This window comes from Balaenoptera acutorostrata, chromosome 1, assembly GCF_949987535.1.
Source record: "Balaenoptera acutorostrata chromosome 1, mBalAcu1.1, whole genome shotgun sequence".
Taxonomy (NCBI): domain Eukaryota; kingdom Metazoa; phylum Chordata; class Mammalia; order Artiodactyla; family Balaenopteridae; genus Balaenoptera; species Balaenoptera acutorostrata.
The window spans coordinates 146,611,716-146,631,069 of NC_080064.1; the positions used below are offsets into that span (position 1 = coordinate 146,611,716).

Genomic DNA, 19,354 nt, shown 5'->3' on the forward strand with positions numbered 1-19,354 from the left:
AAATCTGGCAAATTAAATTGGCTCTAAACTTAATACAAAATTGGAACAACTTACTGTATTAAATCTTTCCAGAAAGCTGTCATCTCCAAGCAAGACATAGGCTTTCAACAGATATTCATAATATGAATCAATCCCTGCTCCAACTCCACTATCTATGGAAAATACATATAAATGTGATTTTTTTGTTAAACAAGTCTTAAAAATTCTTCATAGAATACAGTAAAGGTACTAGTACACGAAGAATGAAACATTAGTCTAAACATGAAATTGTTGAAAGTAAAAATTACATATTTACAGAAATATTAACCTTACTATATGAATAATAGTTCCTTTGTTGATAATAGATTGTATGTTAAAAAAAAATCTTGCTTTGCAAAATTGGCTACAGAAGTCTTATTTTAAAGCCTTATTTAAAAGCAGGAGATACTAGTTTTAAAGATATTTTTAAAGCTTATTTTCTTAATGAGGAACTTCAAAGAGGAAGCACTAGCAGGTATTATTATGCAATTACTGGATCCTTAATCACTTAGACATCAATCTTTACAGTTATAATAGATATGAAAACAACACTGCTGCTGTTTGGAGGTGACAGTTCTAATTGCTGAAGCTAGCACAACTGCTGGCTTCTTCCTCCAAGATCATCATAGAGGACCAAAGAAAGAAAATAACAAGAAGAAAACTGTAAGAACTTGGTGGGGGATGGAGGGGGAGGGCTTTTTTCTGGAGCAGAAGGCAGCCAGGCATAGCTATGGAAGGATCAAACAGTAGAAAAACTGCTGGAGCTTTGCTCTTGCTTCTCTCCTACCACTGCCTTAAGATACAAAGTCTCCTCCCATACCTGCTACAACTCAGATCTATGCCCCAGGTAGCCTCAGGAATAAAATCAGGGCACCACAGAAGTCCTGTGTGAGGAACTGAACTCAAAAAGAGGTGGGAACTAATTTTAGACATTCTCTTCCCCACCCTTTCCCCTCCAAACTCTTAAGGCTGGTGAATCACAATCTAAATTATAATTACAATTACAATCTTAGAAATCCCTATACTCAGGGCACACTCCAGGCCAATCAAATCAGAATCTCTAGGCGTCCAGGCATTGGTATTTTTAAAAACTTCTTAGAATTCATCCCTAAGATAACTGGGGCTGATAGGGATTGGAATGTGACCTCCCCACAAAGTAGGTGACAAGTGAACATGAACTTATAGGACAAAAACATTTAAGATGCATGACTTTTTAAAAAGAAGAAGAAAGTACTGGAGTAGGAGTTTATCAGAGAAAGAAAATATTAGAACAGGCAAACCAAGAATTTAAAATTAGTCTAATAAACACACTAAAGAGATAGGGAAGATATTAGCAACACAAAAGGAGAAGAAAATAAATTTTTAATTGAGAAGAAATTATGGAATAAAAATATAACAAAATTCCATAATAGATGGGATACATAGCATCTAGGATACAGCTGAGGAACAAATTAGCAAACTACAAGACTGCACGTAATAAAAGGAATTGCAAAAAGAGATAAGTAAAAATGAAAGAGATAAAATAACTTCTTAAAAAAGATCAACTGTCAGCAATTAAAAACACAGATTTTAAATTGAAAGGGCCCATAGAATGCCAGAAGGAGAGATAAAGAAAATTCTACACATAAAATTATTGTGACATTTTCAGAAATTTCTCTTTGTCATTGATATTCTTAATTTTCCAGAGAAAAAGGAGATCACAAATAAGGGCATAAAAATCAGAATAACAGATTTTTTAACAGGATGTAAGAAAACAATAGAGTTATATTTTCAAAGACTTGAAAGGAAAGAACTTGAACAGAAAATTATTTACAGCCAAACCGTATCTCAAATATGAAAGCATAATAAAATTATTGTTAGACATGTAAGGCCTCAGAAGCTATTAAAAGCTACTGAAAACAGTTGGGATAAATACTTATATAAGAAGAGAGGCAAATCTAAGAGATGTTGCAAGAAATATACAAAGTACAGGTGACAAAATACCTTGTTAAAGTTTATTATCTTTAAAGAAAGAGGGAGGGGGGCAGCACTAAGACCAAAAGAAAAAAGAGAAAACATTCATAATCAAAAAGAACTAAATATCTATATGATATCAACATAACAGAGGATGAGGGTTGGAACAGAGGGAAACAAAAGGATAGGAGAGCATGCTAAAGTTCATGTCTCACTAGGAGGTAAATATAGCTTTCAATTAAAAACAAAAGGATTAAAAGGAAACAGAAAAGGTGAGACACACTGAAATAATAAGATAGTATATATAAACCCAAATATATTAAAAATACCAATAAACATGAATGGACTAAATTCACCAATTAAAAGACAAAGACTGACAAATGGATTTTTGTCAGTAAATCTGTAAAATCTATAAATTTTACAGAAGGTACACTTATGGCATGAGCACCTGCAAAAATTGAAAGTAAAAGGACAGAAAAAGACTTATCAGGCAAATATTAAGCAAAATAAAGCCAATGGAGCTGCACTACCAACATATTAAATAAGACTTTAACACAGTATTATTAGAGATGGTCACTACATAATGATGAAAGGTTCAACTAAGAAGAGACAGCAATTTTAAATGAATGCACCCAATATATAAAGCAAAAATACAACTACAAGGAGATACTAATAGGTCCACAGTCATTGCCAGAAATTTTACCCACCTTCTTTAATTCTTGATATGTCAAGCAAACAGAAAATCAGCAAGGACCTGCACAACATTATTAACTGAGCAAACTGACATATATAGAATTTTATAACCAACAATTAGAAAATATATATATTTTTTCTTAAGCACAAGTGAAAGCTGACCATGTTCTAGGGCAAAAAGATAACCTTAATAAATTTCAAAGGATAGGTATCATATAGATCATAAGTATCATATAATATCAATAATATTTTTTAAAAGCACAAGTAACCCAATAGAAAATGGACAAAATACAAGAACATCCACATTAAAAAAAAAAAAAAGGAAACATATATAGCCAATAAATACGAAGAAGTGTTCAACATCATTGATGATCAAAGAAATACAAATCTAACCACTATGGGAAATCATCTGTACACCTATTTGATTGGCAAAATCTTTGAGTCTGACAACGCAAAGTGTTGGGAGAGGATGCTGATCCACAGGATCTCTTTTATGTTGCAGGTGAAAGTGTAAAGTGGTGAAACAACTTTAGAAAACAATTTGACATATCTCTTGAAGTTGAACTTTAACTTATCCTATGACCTAAAAATTCTACTCCTAGATATACAGACAAAAGAAACTTTTATACATGTATAACAGAAGAAACAAAAATATTCACGGCACTAGGGTTCACAAGAGTAAAATCGTAGAAACAACCTAAATGCTCATAAATAATGGTTTATTCACACAATAAAATATTATGCAGCAGTCAAAAAAGAAAGAACTACATGCAACAATGTGCAAGAATTTTAGCAATATAATTTTAAGTGAAAAGTCTCAAAAGGTCTCATACGACATGATGCCCTTTTATAAGTTAAAAACAAACCAAAAAATGTATTTTTAAGGAATACATATAGATGCAATAAAACGGCACAAAAACGAAAGCAAGGGAATGATCAATACAAGATCAGAATGATGGTTATTTCAGTTAGAGACAGAGGTATGAGATTACAGAGGTATGGAGAGTCAAGGACCATATGCAGAAGTAGTATGTTATAAAGTTAGTTGCTTTTATAATGGATGGTCCATCTGTGGGTGGTTACTACATTATTAAAAATGACTAAATAAAATAGGCCATGCATGGGCCAATGAGGAGAGTGAAATAAGAATTAAGAAAAGAAATTGAAAAATTCTGAAGCCAGGATTCAGATCAGTTTCAGGAAGGGACCATTTAGATAACACTTTGAAAAATTTTAGACAATAGTGAATAGAGGCAATAATCTTATTTTAATATGTTCAAATTAATATTTATATCATTTTCATTCATTTAAATATACGCAGTTAATTTTTTATTTTATATATAACATAAGCCTTTAGGAAAACAGAGAAATGTGTAACTTAGACAATCAAATCTCATTAGGAATAGTCTAGTATATTTTCCATTTGTCTATGCCTGTTTTATAGGGGTGTCTTATAAAGATAAAATATTTTTTATATGATCTTACATCCTGTTTGTTCATAAAACATTGTTATATGCTTTGTCCCCTGATCCAATTCAATTTAAAAACTTACTATTTCAATACTGATGTGAAATAATTCTCAAACACTGATGTTATTCTTTACTGTTGATCACTTAGATTGTTTCCAAGTTTTCCACTACTACAAATAATTTTATGTGATAAACATCTTTGGGAACAAATGATTTTCTCCCTTTTATATTGTTTCCTCAGGCCAGTTTCCCAAGAGTGAAATTATTAATCAAAGGAACTAACATCACATTAGTGAGCACTTACTTCATAGTAAGTGTAGCATATGCCAGGCAGTTATAAGCTCTTTACATTAACTCATTTAATCATAATTCTAACTGATTCACTTTGCTGTATAACAGAAACTAACACAACATTGTAAATCAACTATACTCCAATAAAGATTATAAAAAAACAAAACAAAACAAAATCATAATAACTCTATCACGTAAGTACTATTATCCTCATTTTACAGATAAAGATACAGAGGCACACAGAGGTTAAATAATTTGCCCAAGATCACATGGCTTCAATTCCAACAATATGGATCCAGGGTCTATGCTCTTAGCTACCATGCTATATACTATTTCTGGAGGTAGGAAAAAAACACGTAAGGGTTGGTGATAATATTAAATACAGATTTTCACTTAATTACACCTTGATATGAGATGGCTGAGGTATTCTGATCCTCTAATCTTCAAAGAAATTAGCTCTATTGTTTCATCTATAATGCTATAAGGCATGAAATAGGACACTAAGCCATCTAGAATAAGCGTGCTATTATTTGGCACCAAGGAAGAAAATTTGGCTACACTGGTTAAAATTCTAGCAATCTTGTGAGAAACTATGCTTTATACTGTCGTAAAGACTATTTTAACAAATAAAAATCCTTTATTTCCCAACCATTTTGAGGATGTCAAGGCTTAATTTGAAAAGCCCAACTTACATACCTTTTCGTACCCAATCTCCAGTATGAATATTTATAGTCACGCCCACTAAATTACTACTTCGTTGTCTTTTCTCCCAGAGAAAATCAAGAGCTTTTCTTGCATATTCCTATAATAAAAAAAAGAAAAGCATACTTGAAGAATTGCATATCTTTGGCAAACAGGAAACAAAGAAACAAAAATCAAAGGCCCATAGTATATTTTAAGGATTAAGTAAAATTCCAAAGATAGTCACTTATAACATACATTAAATTTCCTCACACACATGTATTATTCAAGTAAAAAGAGCTGGCATAATTAAATTAACTTATTAAAATAATTTCTATCTTTTAAATGCAAAGTGAAAATCTCCTTAGATACTCTAATTTACAAAACTGGAAGAGAATTTCAAAGTTGGTATGCCATCTTTGAAACAGAATAGACATTTCAAATCCTACATTTTAAACAGCCAGCAACTTCGTTAGTGAAGAGTAAGTAAATCAACTAGTATTCATTTGACAATACCAAAATTATAACCTTATAATAACATTTTTCTCTTCTTTTTTCATTTATTTTTGTCCCTTAGACACTAAATTAAAATTATTTCTGGTCAAATTCTTGGCTTTGGATGAAAATATGTTACAAAATAAAAGCAAAGAACATGTACAAAAGAGTTTCTAAGTTAAAATTAATGTCAGAGCATGAATCTACTCAGCATTGCAGAAGTACTTCTATAAAAGAAATCATTAAACCAATTTGTCACTCTGCAGATTGAAGAATAGGGTGTAAAATAGTCTTAATTCTTGACTATTTATGCTGAATTTTTTAAACAAAGCAGATTGCAACTTTACTTAATGGTATAATTTCAGAGCTGGAAAGTTTCATAAAGATTACATTTCCCTATTCCTATCTTATAGTTAAGGAAAGAGGCCCAGTGAAATCAAAGATTTAACAAAAGTTTAAAACTGAATTATAAGACAACTAATGAGAATTCAGATCTCTTTATATAGCAATATATTAGACCAAAAAGTCAACAAACTTTTTTCTGACAGGGGCCAGACAGTAAATACTTTAGGCATTATGGGCCATTCAGTCACTGTCACAATTACTCAACTCTGCTACTGTAGCACAAATACAGCCATAGACAAAAATAAATAAATGAGCATGGCTGTGTTCCAATAAAACTTTATTTACAAAAACAGGCAGTGGCTGGATTTCACTTCAGACTGTAGTTTACCAGCCCTGTATTAGCTTGAGTCTCTGTCAATTGCATTAGGTTGCTTCTCTCATAATAAATCACTGTACATTCAAGAAGTTAAAGAAAAATCACAGTTTTAAAATATAAAATAACCCAGTGAAAAAAGGTTGGGCTTTGAATTCAGAAAGGCATGGATTCTAATTCTGGTTCCACTCATTCACCCTTTAGTCAAGTATCTTTGAACCTCACTTTCCTCACGTGTAAATGCATCAGTATCTCAGAGTCTGTAGGCCAAATTAAATTAGAAAGTATGCAAAAATGACGTTTTTGTAAATGAAGGGAAAATATCAGTCAGCAAGTTATAGAACAAAAATTAAACCAAACAAGATAAACTTGTCCTTAAGATACTTTGAACATACAACCACACAAAGACCATTTAACTTGTTTTATTTACACTCAGATCCAAGGTCTCTAATGCTAGCATATAGTCCCTATTTATGATTGTTCTATGTGTACCATTTGCTGGATTTTTAAAAATTCTTCTAAGTTATATGTTTGAAAAATTGGCTGTTACTATTGCACTCCAATGACATGGTTAAACAATTAGCTAAAATAAAAAGTGCAAGACATAGCTAGTCCACAACAAACTATTCGGGGGATATTAAGTCTTTGGATGATGAATAATATTTCCCCTTGGAGTAAACAAACTTACAGATGAGACTAAGTGCAAAAAACAAACTCAATGAGACTTAAGTGCAAAAATTTCACTATGTTTTAGAAGATTAGTGAAGTTTTCAGAAATGAAATAGACCATCTAGAAGTCTAACAATAAAACACAGAGATAGTATTTCATGTAAGACATTTGTGATATCAAATTTCATATAAGTAATATGGCTAAAACATTTTGTAAGAATAAATCTAAAAATTTACTTTATAGTTCGTGAACAAAATGCAAAGTTGTACTTAATATAACTTCTATGTTTTTCACAATTAAAAACTATGTGCTGGAATTTAGACAAAAAGTTCACTAAAATAACAGAAATCATCCAGTTCATTATCTTAATACTTGATCAATGAAGAAAAGCTATAAGGTTAGTTATGCCCAATACCCAGGAAATCAAAGACTATGAAAAGCAAACCTCAAATATCGTTGCTCCTGTGAATCGACTTAAAGCAGCAAACTCAAGGATCAAGGTACCTGCACAAGCTGTACAGGTATCTGTTTCAGTTCCTGTCCGAGCTTCCGGTTTTCTGATACCAAACTTTAAGTTAATCTAAATAAAATCAGAAGATTATCATTAGCAATTATCAAGAGATAATGACTTCTGGATAAGAAACCATTTTTCAATCAAGACTTTTAATCAAGTCATGAAAATAACTGATAAAATAACTAAACACTGAAACTTTATCTGATGATCACTGTGACTTTCCAATTAACATCTAGGGAAGTACATTCTAGGCACATAATATTCATGGGATAAATAAGTTTTCACTTAGCTCCTTCCTCAATGATATCAAAATTCAGTATCATTATAATAATTACACAGAGGAAATACCTTCTATAACAACACTGTTCTCTGGACAGTTTGAACTAGTTAGTACCAGAATAGGAAACCATACCAGTCCTAAAAGAAATTAGGTTTAACTGAGAATTTGTGAAAAAGCAGTACTATATTAAATAGTCTTTCACAGAGAAAAAACTAATTAAGTTATAGTATATATTTAAAAGGAGATTAAAATTTTATTTACAGGTTTAAATAATTTTGAAATATAGAGTATATTACCTTGCTGATACACTAACAAATAACACAAAGAAAAATGTTTCAGCCGGCCAAATAATACCACAATATAAACCTGGATTAACCAGAACCAACCTGACCAGAAACTAGCTCTAAGGTTTTATGTGAGTTTAAAAAAATGACCATTGACTATTACAATAGCATTTCTGTCCAGCAAACACTTCTGAGTTAAACCCATTAATGCAAATGCTATCAATTATGTATTCATATCCAAGAGAGGTTGATTGTACAAATTTTCATGAGCAAAAGAAGTATTTACTAAGTGTGTTTAAGAAAGGATGGGAAGGCAGTTATTTTCTACCTATAGTCCTCTTCTAAAAAAATAATCTTTAAAATTTTCTTGATACTTCAGAGGATAAGAAAATAATACAATTTTCTTTGTTTTACTATAATGCTGTTAGTAGCTTCTGTTTCAATTTCTTGTCTGCTTCTCATGTTATGGCAAAAGTGAAGACATGCCAGATTCGTCAAAATTCAGCACCTCCATTTATAACAAAAACTAAAAATACTTACTAAAAGTAAATTCAATTAAATAAACATCTAGATGGTTTAAAATAACTTTGCTTTCAATTTTAATATGCTAAGAAAACAAAAAGATTAACAAACAAGTTTAAACCACACTAATAAGCAAAGAAATTTCAAATTTTAAACCACACAAGCAAAGAAATTTCAAATTAGAACATGTTTCCATTTTTTTCCTCCTTAAACTGGCAAAAGAATGATAATATACAGTGTGGGCAGCAGTACAACACATGCACTTTTACACAACACAGGAAGTATAAAAGTAGAACCTTTCTGGACAGCAACTGATCAGTAAGTACACAAAGCCTTAAAAAGCTCTACCCGTTTTATGACTGATTATTTTCTCTTCTAGTAATTTATCCTAAGGGAGAAATAAGTTTAAAAGATGCATATAAGGATATTCAAAGAAGAGCTGTTTAAAAATATCACAAACTAGAAATTTAAATAAGAAATTTAATACTAGTCTGTTTCTTAAAAAAATAAATAAAAAAATGGTGCTGGTCACGATCCACTAAATCAATGGGTAAACGAATGAGCTGCGACATCCCCGTTTGAAAAGCACGCTATATCATGCTGGATCTCCAGTCAGAGATTTCTTGATGGAGGAAATGAGTCTTATTAATATTGGTAGAGAAGTTACTCCAGCAAGCCAAAAGGCATGGAAATGAAAACAAAAACAGAAACAAAAACAAAAAATCCCTAGATGTTTTGGGGAACACAAATAGATTATTTTGGCTGAAATGGGACATTCGTTTCATTGGAGTATGGGGTATGAAAGAACTTCAGAAAGAAAGTCTATTGCCAAACCATAAAGAAACCTGAAAGTTAAAGGACATTCAGTGCAACAGGCAGAGTCAGTAAAATTCTGAGGGTAGAGTAATTTGATAAAAGTTATGTTTTAGTAAGATTAATTTTTTAAGTCTCTGAAGCAAAAACCAGAGAGAAAAGAGTAAAATAGGTATTTATAATAGCTTAGGAATAAAATTATATTAGTTTCAACAAGCATAGCAGCAGTAAGAAGAGAAAAAAATTAATAGAGCTTGGTAATGGCTGAGGTGTCTGGCCTGGATAAGAGGGAAAGAGTAATAGTGTTAATAAAGAATGAAATATATCAGGAGAGAGTTCTTTCCTTCTCAATGGTTTCTTTCCCTCTGTCTTAAATATAAAATTTTCTTGGGGAGAAAACAACAAAACTCCCTCAACTGACTCTGCTGCCAACTCTCTTTAACTACCAACATAGAGGAAATCTCAAAATGAATGGTCCTATACTTTCACCTACTTTGAATCCTTCTTCCCCCTTTATTCTGCCACATTATATCCTTCAAGGCTCTGTTTGCACCTAATTCTCCTAATGTTTACTGGAACATCTCCTTTTGAAACTCTCTTTAGGAATTTATAATACCTTACACTACTCTGTGGTTCTCCTCCTCAGTCTCCGAACAATCTCCTTTTCACTGCTCTACTTCCTCCTCATTCCTCTCTGTTCTATATTCTCTTTATACCCTCTCCTCTGGAGAGTTAACACCTACTCTTACTGCTTCCACCATATCTTCTGCACAAATAATTCTGTGCCCAAATTCCAGTCTGGCATCTGTTTCTTCCTTCTGCAGCATAATCTATTGTGTTATGCAATGACACATAAAAGGCTTTAACTAAATTCTCACACCATTCAAATGCAAATTAACTGAAATGTCAATATAAATTTCTTACATAGCTTGAAGCATTTTTTGTCCAGCCTCAAGCAGGTGAGGAACAATGGCTGGATCACAAAAATTGATTTTTTTATAATAGCGAAGAAGTAGACAAAGACTGCCATATTTTTCAGAATTACTTACTCTTGGATAAGGAAGGCCACTGGTAGTATTGAAAGCTGGTAAAAGTTTGTAACCCAATTGCTTTGCCATTTGGAGAAGTTCATCATTGTACCACTGCATGTACTCGCCTTTTTCTTTCAGCATGATGGCCAATGAGTGTCCACCCAAAAGACCCCTAAAATCACAGAGGTGAAACATTAGCCACATTGTACAGATACTTAAACATCATCACCTAAAAAGATGTGGGTATCTTATTATCAACAATTTAGAGTACATAAGGAAAGATCACAGAAGAACTTAACTTTTTCCCTAACTCTGGCTACTCATTTTGTGGCAAACCATATTACATAGCCAGTATAAAAAAAAAAAAAAAAAAAAAAAAAAAAAAATCAGATGTTTTATCTGTTGTAAAGTGTTTGGCATTCTTAAATACCTTAAATTTTCTTAAAATAAAAAACATCCTAGAAATCATTTATCTTAACTAATTTAACAGATTTGATTTTAAGAAATTTTAAATTTAATTATAGCATCATGAAATCTCTGACTCTTAGCATAACATTAAAAAAAACCCAACTCCCCACTCTGTATTAAATGTAATAGACTAATACACTGTGAAAAACTACAAAACTATTTCTTAAATTTAACTGAAGAATAGATTCACTTTGTCTGAAAAAGGAAATGAGTTACAATAACACAAAAGTAACCATTAAATATAAAACTACATGTTGACACGTGAATTAATAAAACCTGTAATTTCTGTGTCCCAAGAATATTTCAAACTGTTTAGTTCAAAGGTAATCCTATAAATTCAGTTTCATTTGGCTTGAAGAGGTGCTGGTTAAGGTTAGTAAACTAGATAATCTGGCGAAAAACCTGCGACATAGCTAATACTCAAATATTCGACCTATAGTCAGTTCTTTTTTAACAACAAACAAAGATTGCCTTTGATTTGAGTCTACAACTATTCCCTGTTGCTCTCTGTGCCTCATGTAATGCAGGGTCACCCCACAGACTCTGTGTTTTATAATACCCCAACTTTTATCTTTTAAACATAAGAAATTTCTTGCTTTATAACCATCAAGAAATAAAGAGTGTACCCTTGGCTTTTCTGTTATTAAAATTAGAGCTTTAGTGTCGTCTCACATACTTACCCAAGAACTCTGATGTTTGTTTCAAAGACTGATACAACTACATCATTATCTAAATTAACATCTCTTAAAACTTTTCTCACCGCATCTTCAAATTCTTTAGTTTTATTTAATACCTAGGAGAAGAAAATTATTGAAAACAAAGTCCTTTTCGACCAAGACATAGAGAAATACTCTCAAAATGAGCTGCTAATATCAAGTTAATACCTTAAGACTCTAAAAAGTAACACATACAAAAAACTTTTCCCTTAAGCCTATTATAAAAATGTGATACTATCTAAAACTGAAAAAAATTAAATGCTTATTTATATTGCAAGGAATCTTTATTTAGACACACTGAAATATCACTAGGACTTTAAAACAATCATCATCCGAACTGCTAGCTGGTGTGTATGACCCATGACTTAGAGCCACAAGAGGTGAGCTCTACTGGGATTTGGCTTCCAAGTCAAAACAAAACAAAAACCGCCCTATTCACCAAACATCATTTAAAAAGTTGCTTAGTCTCAGAAGAAAGCACATCCTTCAACTGATCCGAAATCATACACCACTTGCCATCTTCACCCCATGGATGCCGTAGCCCCTAACTAAGGAGGCAGTGCAATGTTGGGGTCAAGACCAAGCCCTGATTTGAATTCTGGTTCTTACTTCTATCTCTGAGCCTGTTCCTTCATCTACAAAAAGAGGAAATACCTACTCTCATAGGTTTGTTTTCCTAAATGAGGTAATGCATGTACAGTACTTTTAGTAAAGTGCCTGACTTAGTTAAGTGCTTGATACCATTACCATTATTACCATTATTACCATGAGGGTCTAGAATCCTAAGTTAAGAACTCTGTGGATGCTTGCAATGAACTCCATGAAGGGGGGTGGTCACTGTCATTACACAGGTTGCTTTAATTTTTCAGTCTAAATTAAGGCTGCACAAGTAGATGTTACTTAGATCCCAGGTCCATTAAAAGTGGTTTCCCTTTACTTGACTGTTTAATCTTTTTGTTTGATAATATTTTATAGTGCTTTCTCACTTGATTTGATACTTCACTAAAAATTCTAATTTAGGTATAAAACATTCCACATAAGAGTGTCTGACTAAAATTCAAGTAAAAGTAAAATTTAGGGTAAGCCTTGAGTAAAATATTATACAAAACCTGATTTTAAATTGAGTGCTTTCCCTTCTTAATCTCAAAGTCCGTGTAAATTCTGCAGCCACAAATGCAGATGCGCACAGCCCTCTATCACTTCTAGAAGGAAACACAACTATTCTACTCACTCCTCACACACACACCCCTTCTTAATATCATTTTGTTCATTTTATTCCTCCAAACTCTATCTCCCGAGAATTGTTCCCAAGAATAGTACCAGTGCTATTTGTTTCAGAGGAGAATAAATTTGTCCATAATTAGCTAAAAATTCATTCTAACAGCTCCATTAGTTGATTAGTTTCTTCAGCACCTAGCTGATAACAAAGAACAAACGCAGGTCTCTTCCCTACCCACATTATCTTTAATTTGTTCAATATCTTTCTTTCTGTAGATTTCATGGCAATGTTGAATTTAGTGGTAAATTTAAAGTTTTAGTGCTTGACTCCATTACAATCAATAGAAACTAGATGGCTAGAATTATGAACAAGAGTTTAAATTGAAAGATCAAACTATGACAAAGAAGTTCTACTTAACATATTATGGTATGACCAAAATAAAAACAATAAGGTTATATCCTGTCCCAAGTGATATGTCCTCTAAGATTTTCAAATAAACAAACCACAAATCAAAAAATGATCACAAAGTAAATTAGAAATATTAATAGTTGTATTGATAAAATGTACAAGATAACTTTCCTTCTAAACATAGGAAAAAACTTCCAAACTAATTTCTTCTAATTCTTCTGTTTAAATAGATAACTATTGATAGATATCTTAGATATCTAATCTAGGTCCTTCTGAAGTGAAAACAGGGGCCCAGAGAAGTTAAATAATTTGGCCAAGGTCACATATCATATTAGGTGATCACTTCTTGGTACTCCCGGCTACGAGGAGTTAGAACTCAAGTTACACCAAACATTACTGAAAGTGTGGTCCACGGACCAGCAGCAACAGCACCACCAAGTGGCAACTTACTAGAAACACATGTCCTTGGGCCCCATCTTCAGTCTACTGGATCACAATCTGCATTTTATTTTAGCAAGATCCCCAGATGACTTGTAGTACACTGAAGTTTAAAAAGCACTGCATTATTACACAGTGGTTCTCAAAGTTTAGCATACATTAGAATCATCTGGAAGCTTGTTAAAAAAAAACAGACTGCTGGGCCTTACTCCCAGACTTTCTGATTCAATAATGTCTGGGATGAGGCCCTACAATTTGCATTTCTAACTAGCTGCCAAGTGATGCTGATGCTGGTGGTGCTGGAATCATATTTTGAGAACCAATGTCAAAGTGGTGTAACTTCAAAGCAGGATAGAACCTCTATAATAATGGCTGCTCAATTAGAGACCAACAGATTTCTAAATATAGGAAAGTTATGCAGCCTAGAACCACATTTTCTCCTTCATTTCTGATAAAAATTTTAAAAACACAGAGAAGATGAGGTCCATGTTCATAAAAATCAGTAAGAGCTTACACAGAGAGATGATGGAAAACCTACTGTATATAAGGATAAAGCCAACATGACAGAATGAGAAACAAACTTAAGTCCACCTATGGTCTTTCCTAATACACAGCTACTGCTCCTCACTCACTCTACCATATCAAGATAGACCTGATGTGCATTATCCAGCTATACTTATAAATAAATAACACCACTTAGTTTCTCCCAGGGTGGTAATTTGTGCCTCCTGGGATACTTGTTTATCTTTTTCTCTTCTATTACAGCAGAACACTATACCAAAAATAAGGACCACTAAACCAAAAATAAGGTACACAATATTCTCTCTCATTCTCATAGTCATTATAATATGGTTCACACATTCCTTTAATCTCTGAAAAATGAAGTCACAACTTTCAAAACCCTGATACAGCTAAAAAGGTCTAAACAACCATGGTCTTCTCAACAAAAAAGGTCTTCTCAACCATGGCTGAATTTTATAAACAAGAAGCTTTAGAGGAATAAGTAATAATGCCCAGTCCCACTCCAGGAAAATTAAATCAGAATAACTTGGGAGAGAAGTATATTTTTTAAAACTTCACTGGTAATATTCCCAAGGTGCTGATATAGTTGACAGTCTCTGGTTAAAAAAGAAAAGAGAATCACCCAGTGAAAGAAGAATGTAGAATCAATACTGGGAAGAAAAGCCAGGTTCTGAAAAATTTCTGCCACCACAAAGATTTTTCATCTTTTTTAAAAATATTAATCAATACTTCAGACATTAACTCAAAGCTGAGAACTATGCCTTAAGGAAAATCCTGAAACAAGCTTAATTCTTATACCATAAATGATCTGAGAGTAAAGAACTAGAAAGATACTACCTTTAGAAATCATGGCATCTGGAACTCAATCATTCCCCTCTGCCATCACAAACTGTCCCCAACTAGAATTAATTTAAATGATTTTGTATCCCATGAGGTTTAAAAGGAGTGCCAAGTAGTGATCACTTGGTGCTAAAAATCACTTCTGAGAAAAAATTAAATTTTTAATGAACATAATACATAAAAATTCTAATTTAACAATTTTAGTATGATTGTGGCATGTCTTTCTGGAACAAGAATATCAAGGGCATTTTCTAGAATTACTTTCTTCCAGTATCATCAACCTCCTTGTCCAAAGGGAAACAACTTTCCTGATTAAGGGGCCATCACATAAGCTGACATACCTATAAATTATTTGAGTATCCCCATGATTCTACATAATTTCACTTGACATTCACATGACTTTATCAATTCAAGAGTGTGAAAGATTTATTTAGAAGCAAAGATCAAATCATCTTAAATTCTGAAGGCTTCTATTTCAGACTTACTGTGTAACGATTATATTCGTAATACTTGAGTGCACATATTAAGAAATTTATAAAATAATTCAAGAAGAATCAAACCTACCACAAGAGTGTCCAAAGAATCAATCAGTGTCAGGGAAAATCTAAGAAACAAGTATAGTGAGATACACAACATTAGAATTCTGAATATCTTATCCATGAATGTATAAGCAGACGTATCTACATCCTACTGACTGGAAGCTTCCATTAACTAGTACTTCCATGCATCTACAGTGCCGTGCAACTTGTAAAACACTGAAAGAACCTGAAAAGCCTTAACATCACACTGATGTTCAGCATAACTACATATCCTTCAAAATGAACAGAAATATTCATTAGCTCTCTTAAAAGCAAATAAAAATACTAAAGCATCAACATCGTATAACACATCAATGACTTTATATACATTCTAAAAGTTACATCCATCTTAACAAACTACTCAACTTTTCACTGATCCAAGAGGTAAACTGATTAATATTTTACAAAAGATAACAGAAAGGAATAAAGGAACTTAATGTAATACTTAAAGCAGTCTTTGAAATTTAACCAATCCCCAGATATACAACTGTACACTGCTTCTGAGATGTCTTAAGACTTGGGAACTCTGAGATGCCACGCCATCCCCTTTGTTAATACTCACTTTCCCAAGGCATCATCAACATCACCCCGACTTGGCTCTTGGCCTCTAACTCGACCTCTGCAGGTCAAAGGCATGAGTTCATCAGCTGGGTACGCATGTTCCTGCAAGGAAAATCTCAGTGAGTAACTAAGGAAAACAAGAGAAAGCACCCATCATTTAGAGAACACAACTTTTCACAGGTTTTTTTTTTTTAAGTAAAATAAAAGTTAATCAAAAATTCTACTATCCTTACAGTGTATGGAACCTTAAAAGAAAAAAAAAACTTTTTAGCTATAAATATAATACATGCTTAGAAAAAAAACAAAGGAAAATATTTCTTTGAAAATCTGACAATCCGTTTCCCCTCCACCCAATCTCACTCCCAAGAGATAATTACTGTTACAATTGGCATTTATCCTTCCAGATTTATCCACACACACTGAAATACATGCACATATATCATTTAAAAATTTCATTTACAAATAGGTACTCATGCCATATGCATACACTGTCCTAAAATTTGTTTACTTAGATCATTATGGGGTTTTCCATGCTGGAATTTTACAGATGTATTTTATTCTTTTTAATAACTGCAAAGTGATAATTTAATATTAGTTAGTATTATTGAGTACTTATGTTCTAAGCACTGTTCCATATACTTTATTTATCACACAACCCTCTGAAACAGATTCAATTATTTCCATTTTACAGATGAGGAAACTGAGGCCCAGAAAAGTTAAGTAAGCCTATGTCATGCAACTAGTAAATGATGGATCCAGAATTCGAACCTGGCAACCTGACTGCAGAGCCTATACACTTACTTCATAGTACTTGCTCCTCACAGTATTCCAAAGAATGAATATGCTACAATTTATTTATTTATTCCTCTATTGATGAACATGCAGGTTGAACTCAATTTTTCACTGTATAAACAATGCTTCAATAAACAGCTATATGCCCATGTCTTTTGTACATATGCTTGTATTTCTATCGATTAAATCCCTAAAGCCAGACCCAATGGGTCGAAGGTATGGATATTTAATTTTTGATTGCTACTATCAAACTGAAGACACAGATTTACACTCCTACAATACTCTAACATAGGAGATGATCAATAGTTTACATTTTGCCAATAGCCTGGATAAAAAATGGTATCTCAAGTTTCATTATTAATGAGGATAAATATCTTTTTGTATTAGCCATTGCTATTTTTTTTGAAATGTCTGTTTATACCCTTTGTTCATTTTCTATTGGTTGTCTTATTAGCCAAGAGACTCCTTATACACTGTTATACACACAGTAAACATTTTTCTCCTGTCTTTCATTTGGCTTTTAACTTTGTTTATGGTACTTTTTACTTTAAGCTTTCAATATGTAGTTATATCTATTAGTCTCTTTCTTCATAGTTTCTAAACTTCAGGCATGGTTAAGAAGGCTGTCTTGAGTCTCTGAAAACAGTACTCTTATAATTTTATATTTTTTATGTCTAGATATTTACTCCACCTGGAATCTAATTTTGTTTATGATGTGAAATAGGGATGTAACTGTATTTGTTCCCCCAAATAGCCTATTTCTTATATACCACCTTTTAAACTATTCATCCTTTCCCTAATTGCTTGAAATACGGCTGATTAGTTCAAAAGTGTCTACACAAACATACAGTTCTGTAGCCTCTACTTTGTTCTACAAACCTACTTCCTGCTCCAAAACCATTATCTTAATCATTCTATCTTTGCAACATGCCTTGCTACTTGGTTAAGCAATTCACTCCCCTCAATTATTTTCTTCTAAATTTTCTTAATGACTTTTTCAAGTTTACTCTTCCGGATAACTTGAAAATTTCCTTAAAATTCCATTGAGAGTTTAATTGGAAGAGCCTAAATTGGGGAGAATTGATATCTTTACCAATTAAATCTTCCAATCTAGGAATACTACATCAATATATTAATTCAGATCTTCTTTTATGAATTCAGTTTCCTCATATAGGTCTCACATATTTCTTAATATTTCTTAATAGGTAGTTTTTAATTGAAATAGGTTGATGTACAAAATTATGTTAGTTTCAGGTGTACAACAGAGCCATTCAAATAATAGGCACTTTATAGTCTGGCATACTATTGAATAGATTTTTTTTAATGAATGATCATGACAGAGTATTTCTAGTCTAGGTGATAATGAAGCACATGCAAGAATCCTCCCTCCTGTCTACTACAAACACAGTGAAATGTTGTATAAATTTTTAAAATTATTTTTAATACATAGCTGAGCTTGAGAATGAGGAATGAAATGTTCAAGTACCAAAACTGAATAGCTGAGTGTAGAAGGTGAAGCTGCACTGACCACAACATGGGCATTAGGAATAAAAAGACAGGCCTTAGTGGGAAATATGTAAATGCCCAATGAGATTTGATGCTGTTGGCCCTGCATGCATGGCCATAAGCCAGTGAAGTAGGTTCTTTAAGTTGGGTAGCTGCTTCAGTGAAACTGGACTAGAATATCTCCACCTACTGGTTGAGGGTCTTAACAGAAAAGGAGGGAAACAAGAAAGACCTGCTGAAGTTTGTATTTTCTTCACCAGGGGAGTGTCCCTAAAAGATTCTTCTAAAATTAATAAAATGTGACTATGAGAAACATTTAGAAGCTAGAATCACTGTATTTACATATTTCAACTTTAGACAATATTTATTGACTACTTGACAAGAATAGTAGGATTAATATACTCATACCTTTCCCCAATTCAACTTAGGATTTTTATCAATTATATTATTATAGGCAGTTTTCACTTTGCATGTTTTCACTATACACTTACAAATTGAGATCCACAATTTACTTAAATAAACTCTCAACAACATAGTTCAAATCTCAGGTACCACTGTATTATTAAGTAATTGCACAGAATGCAAACTTTGATGCTAGTTCTTCAATCCACAGATCACTATGTAAATAATCAGTGATCAATCACACAACTTCTTTCAAAGTGGAATCAGTGACTGATCACTGTGTATCTATTGTTTAGTTCACAGACAGACAGCAAGCATGAAGTTATGTGCCTCCTTGTCACCTAGTGATAATTCTACACGACAGTTTGACAATTTATAAAAATAAATAATCAAAAGAGGAAATTAACCAACGAGGATGAAAGTTCGCAAAGAAATGAAAAGTGGTAACACTGTAAGTGAAATTCAAATTGAA

At 32.6% G+C, this 19,354-nt stretch overlaps 1 protein-coding gene across 5 annotated transcripts in view; it reads right to left on the minus strand.

Annotated features, from left to right (window-relative positions):
* The window catches only part of EDEM3 (ER degradation enhancing alpha-mannosidase like protein 3), a 422,356-nt gene that overhangs the window by 388,064 nt on the left and 14,938 nt on the right, over positions 1–19,354 (minus strand). For all 5 annotated transcript variants that reach the window (XM_057530986.1, XM_057530987.1, XM_057531017.1 and 2 more), the window contains exons 3-9: positions 16,184–16,284; positions 15,608–15,647; positions 11,581–11,693; positions 10,451–10,604; positions 7,434–7,568; positions 5,121–5,226; positions 55–152 (exon numbers count right to left, since the gene is read on the minus strand). In XM_057530986.1, the coding sequence (XP_057386969.1) occupies positions 55–152; positions 5,121–5,226; positions 7,434–7,568; positions 10,451–10,604; positions 11,581–11,693; positions 15,608–15,647; positions 16,184–16,284 (747 nt within the window). The remainder of the gene's footprint in view (positions 1–54; positions 153–5,120; positions 5,227–7,433; positions 7,569–10,450; positions 10,605–11,580; positions 11,694–15,607; positions 15,648–16,183; positions 16,285–19,354) is intronic.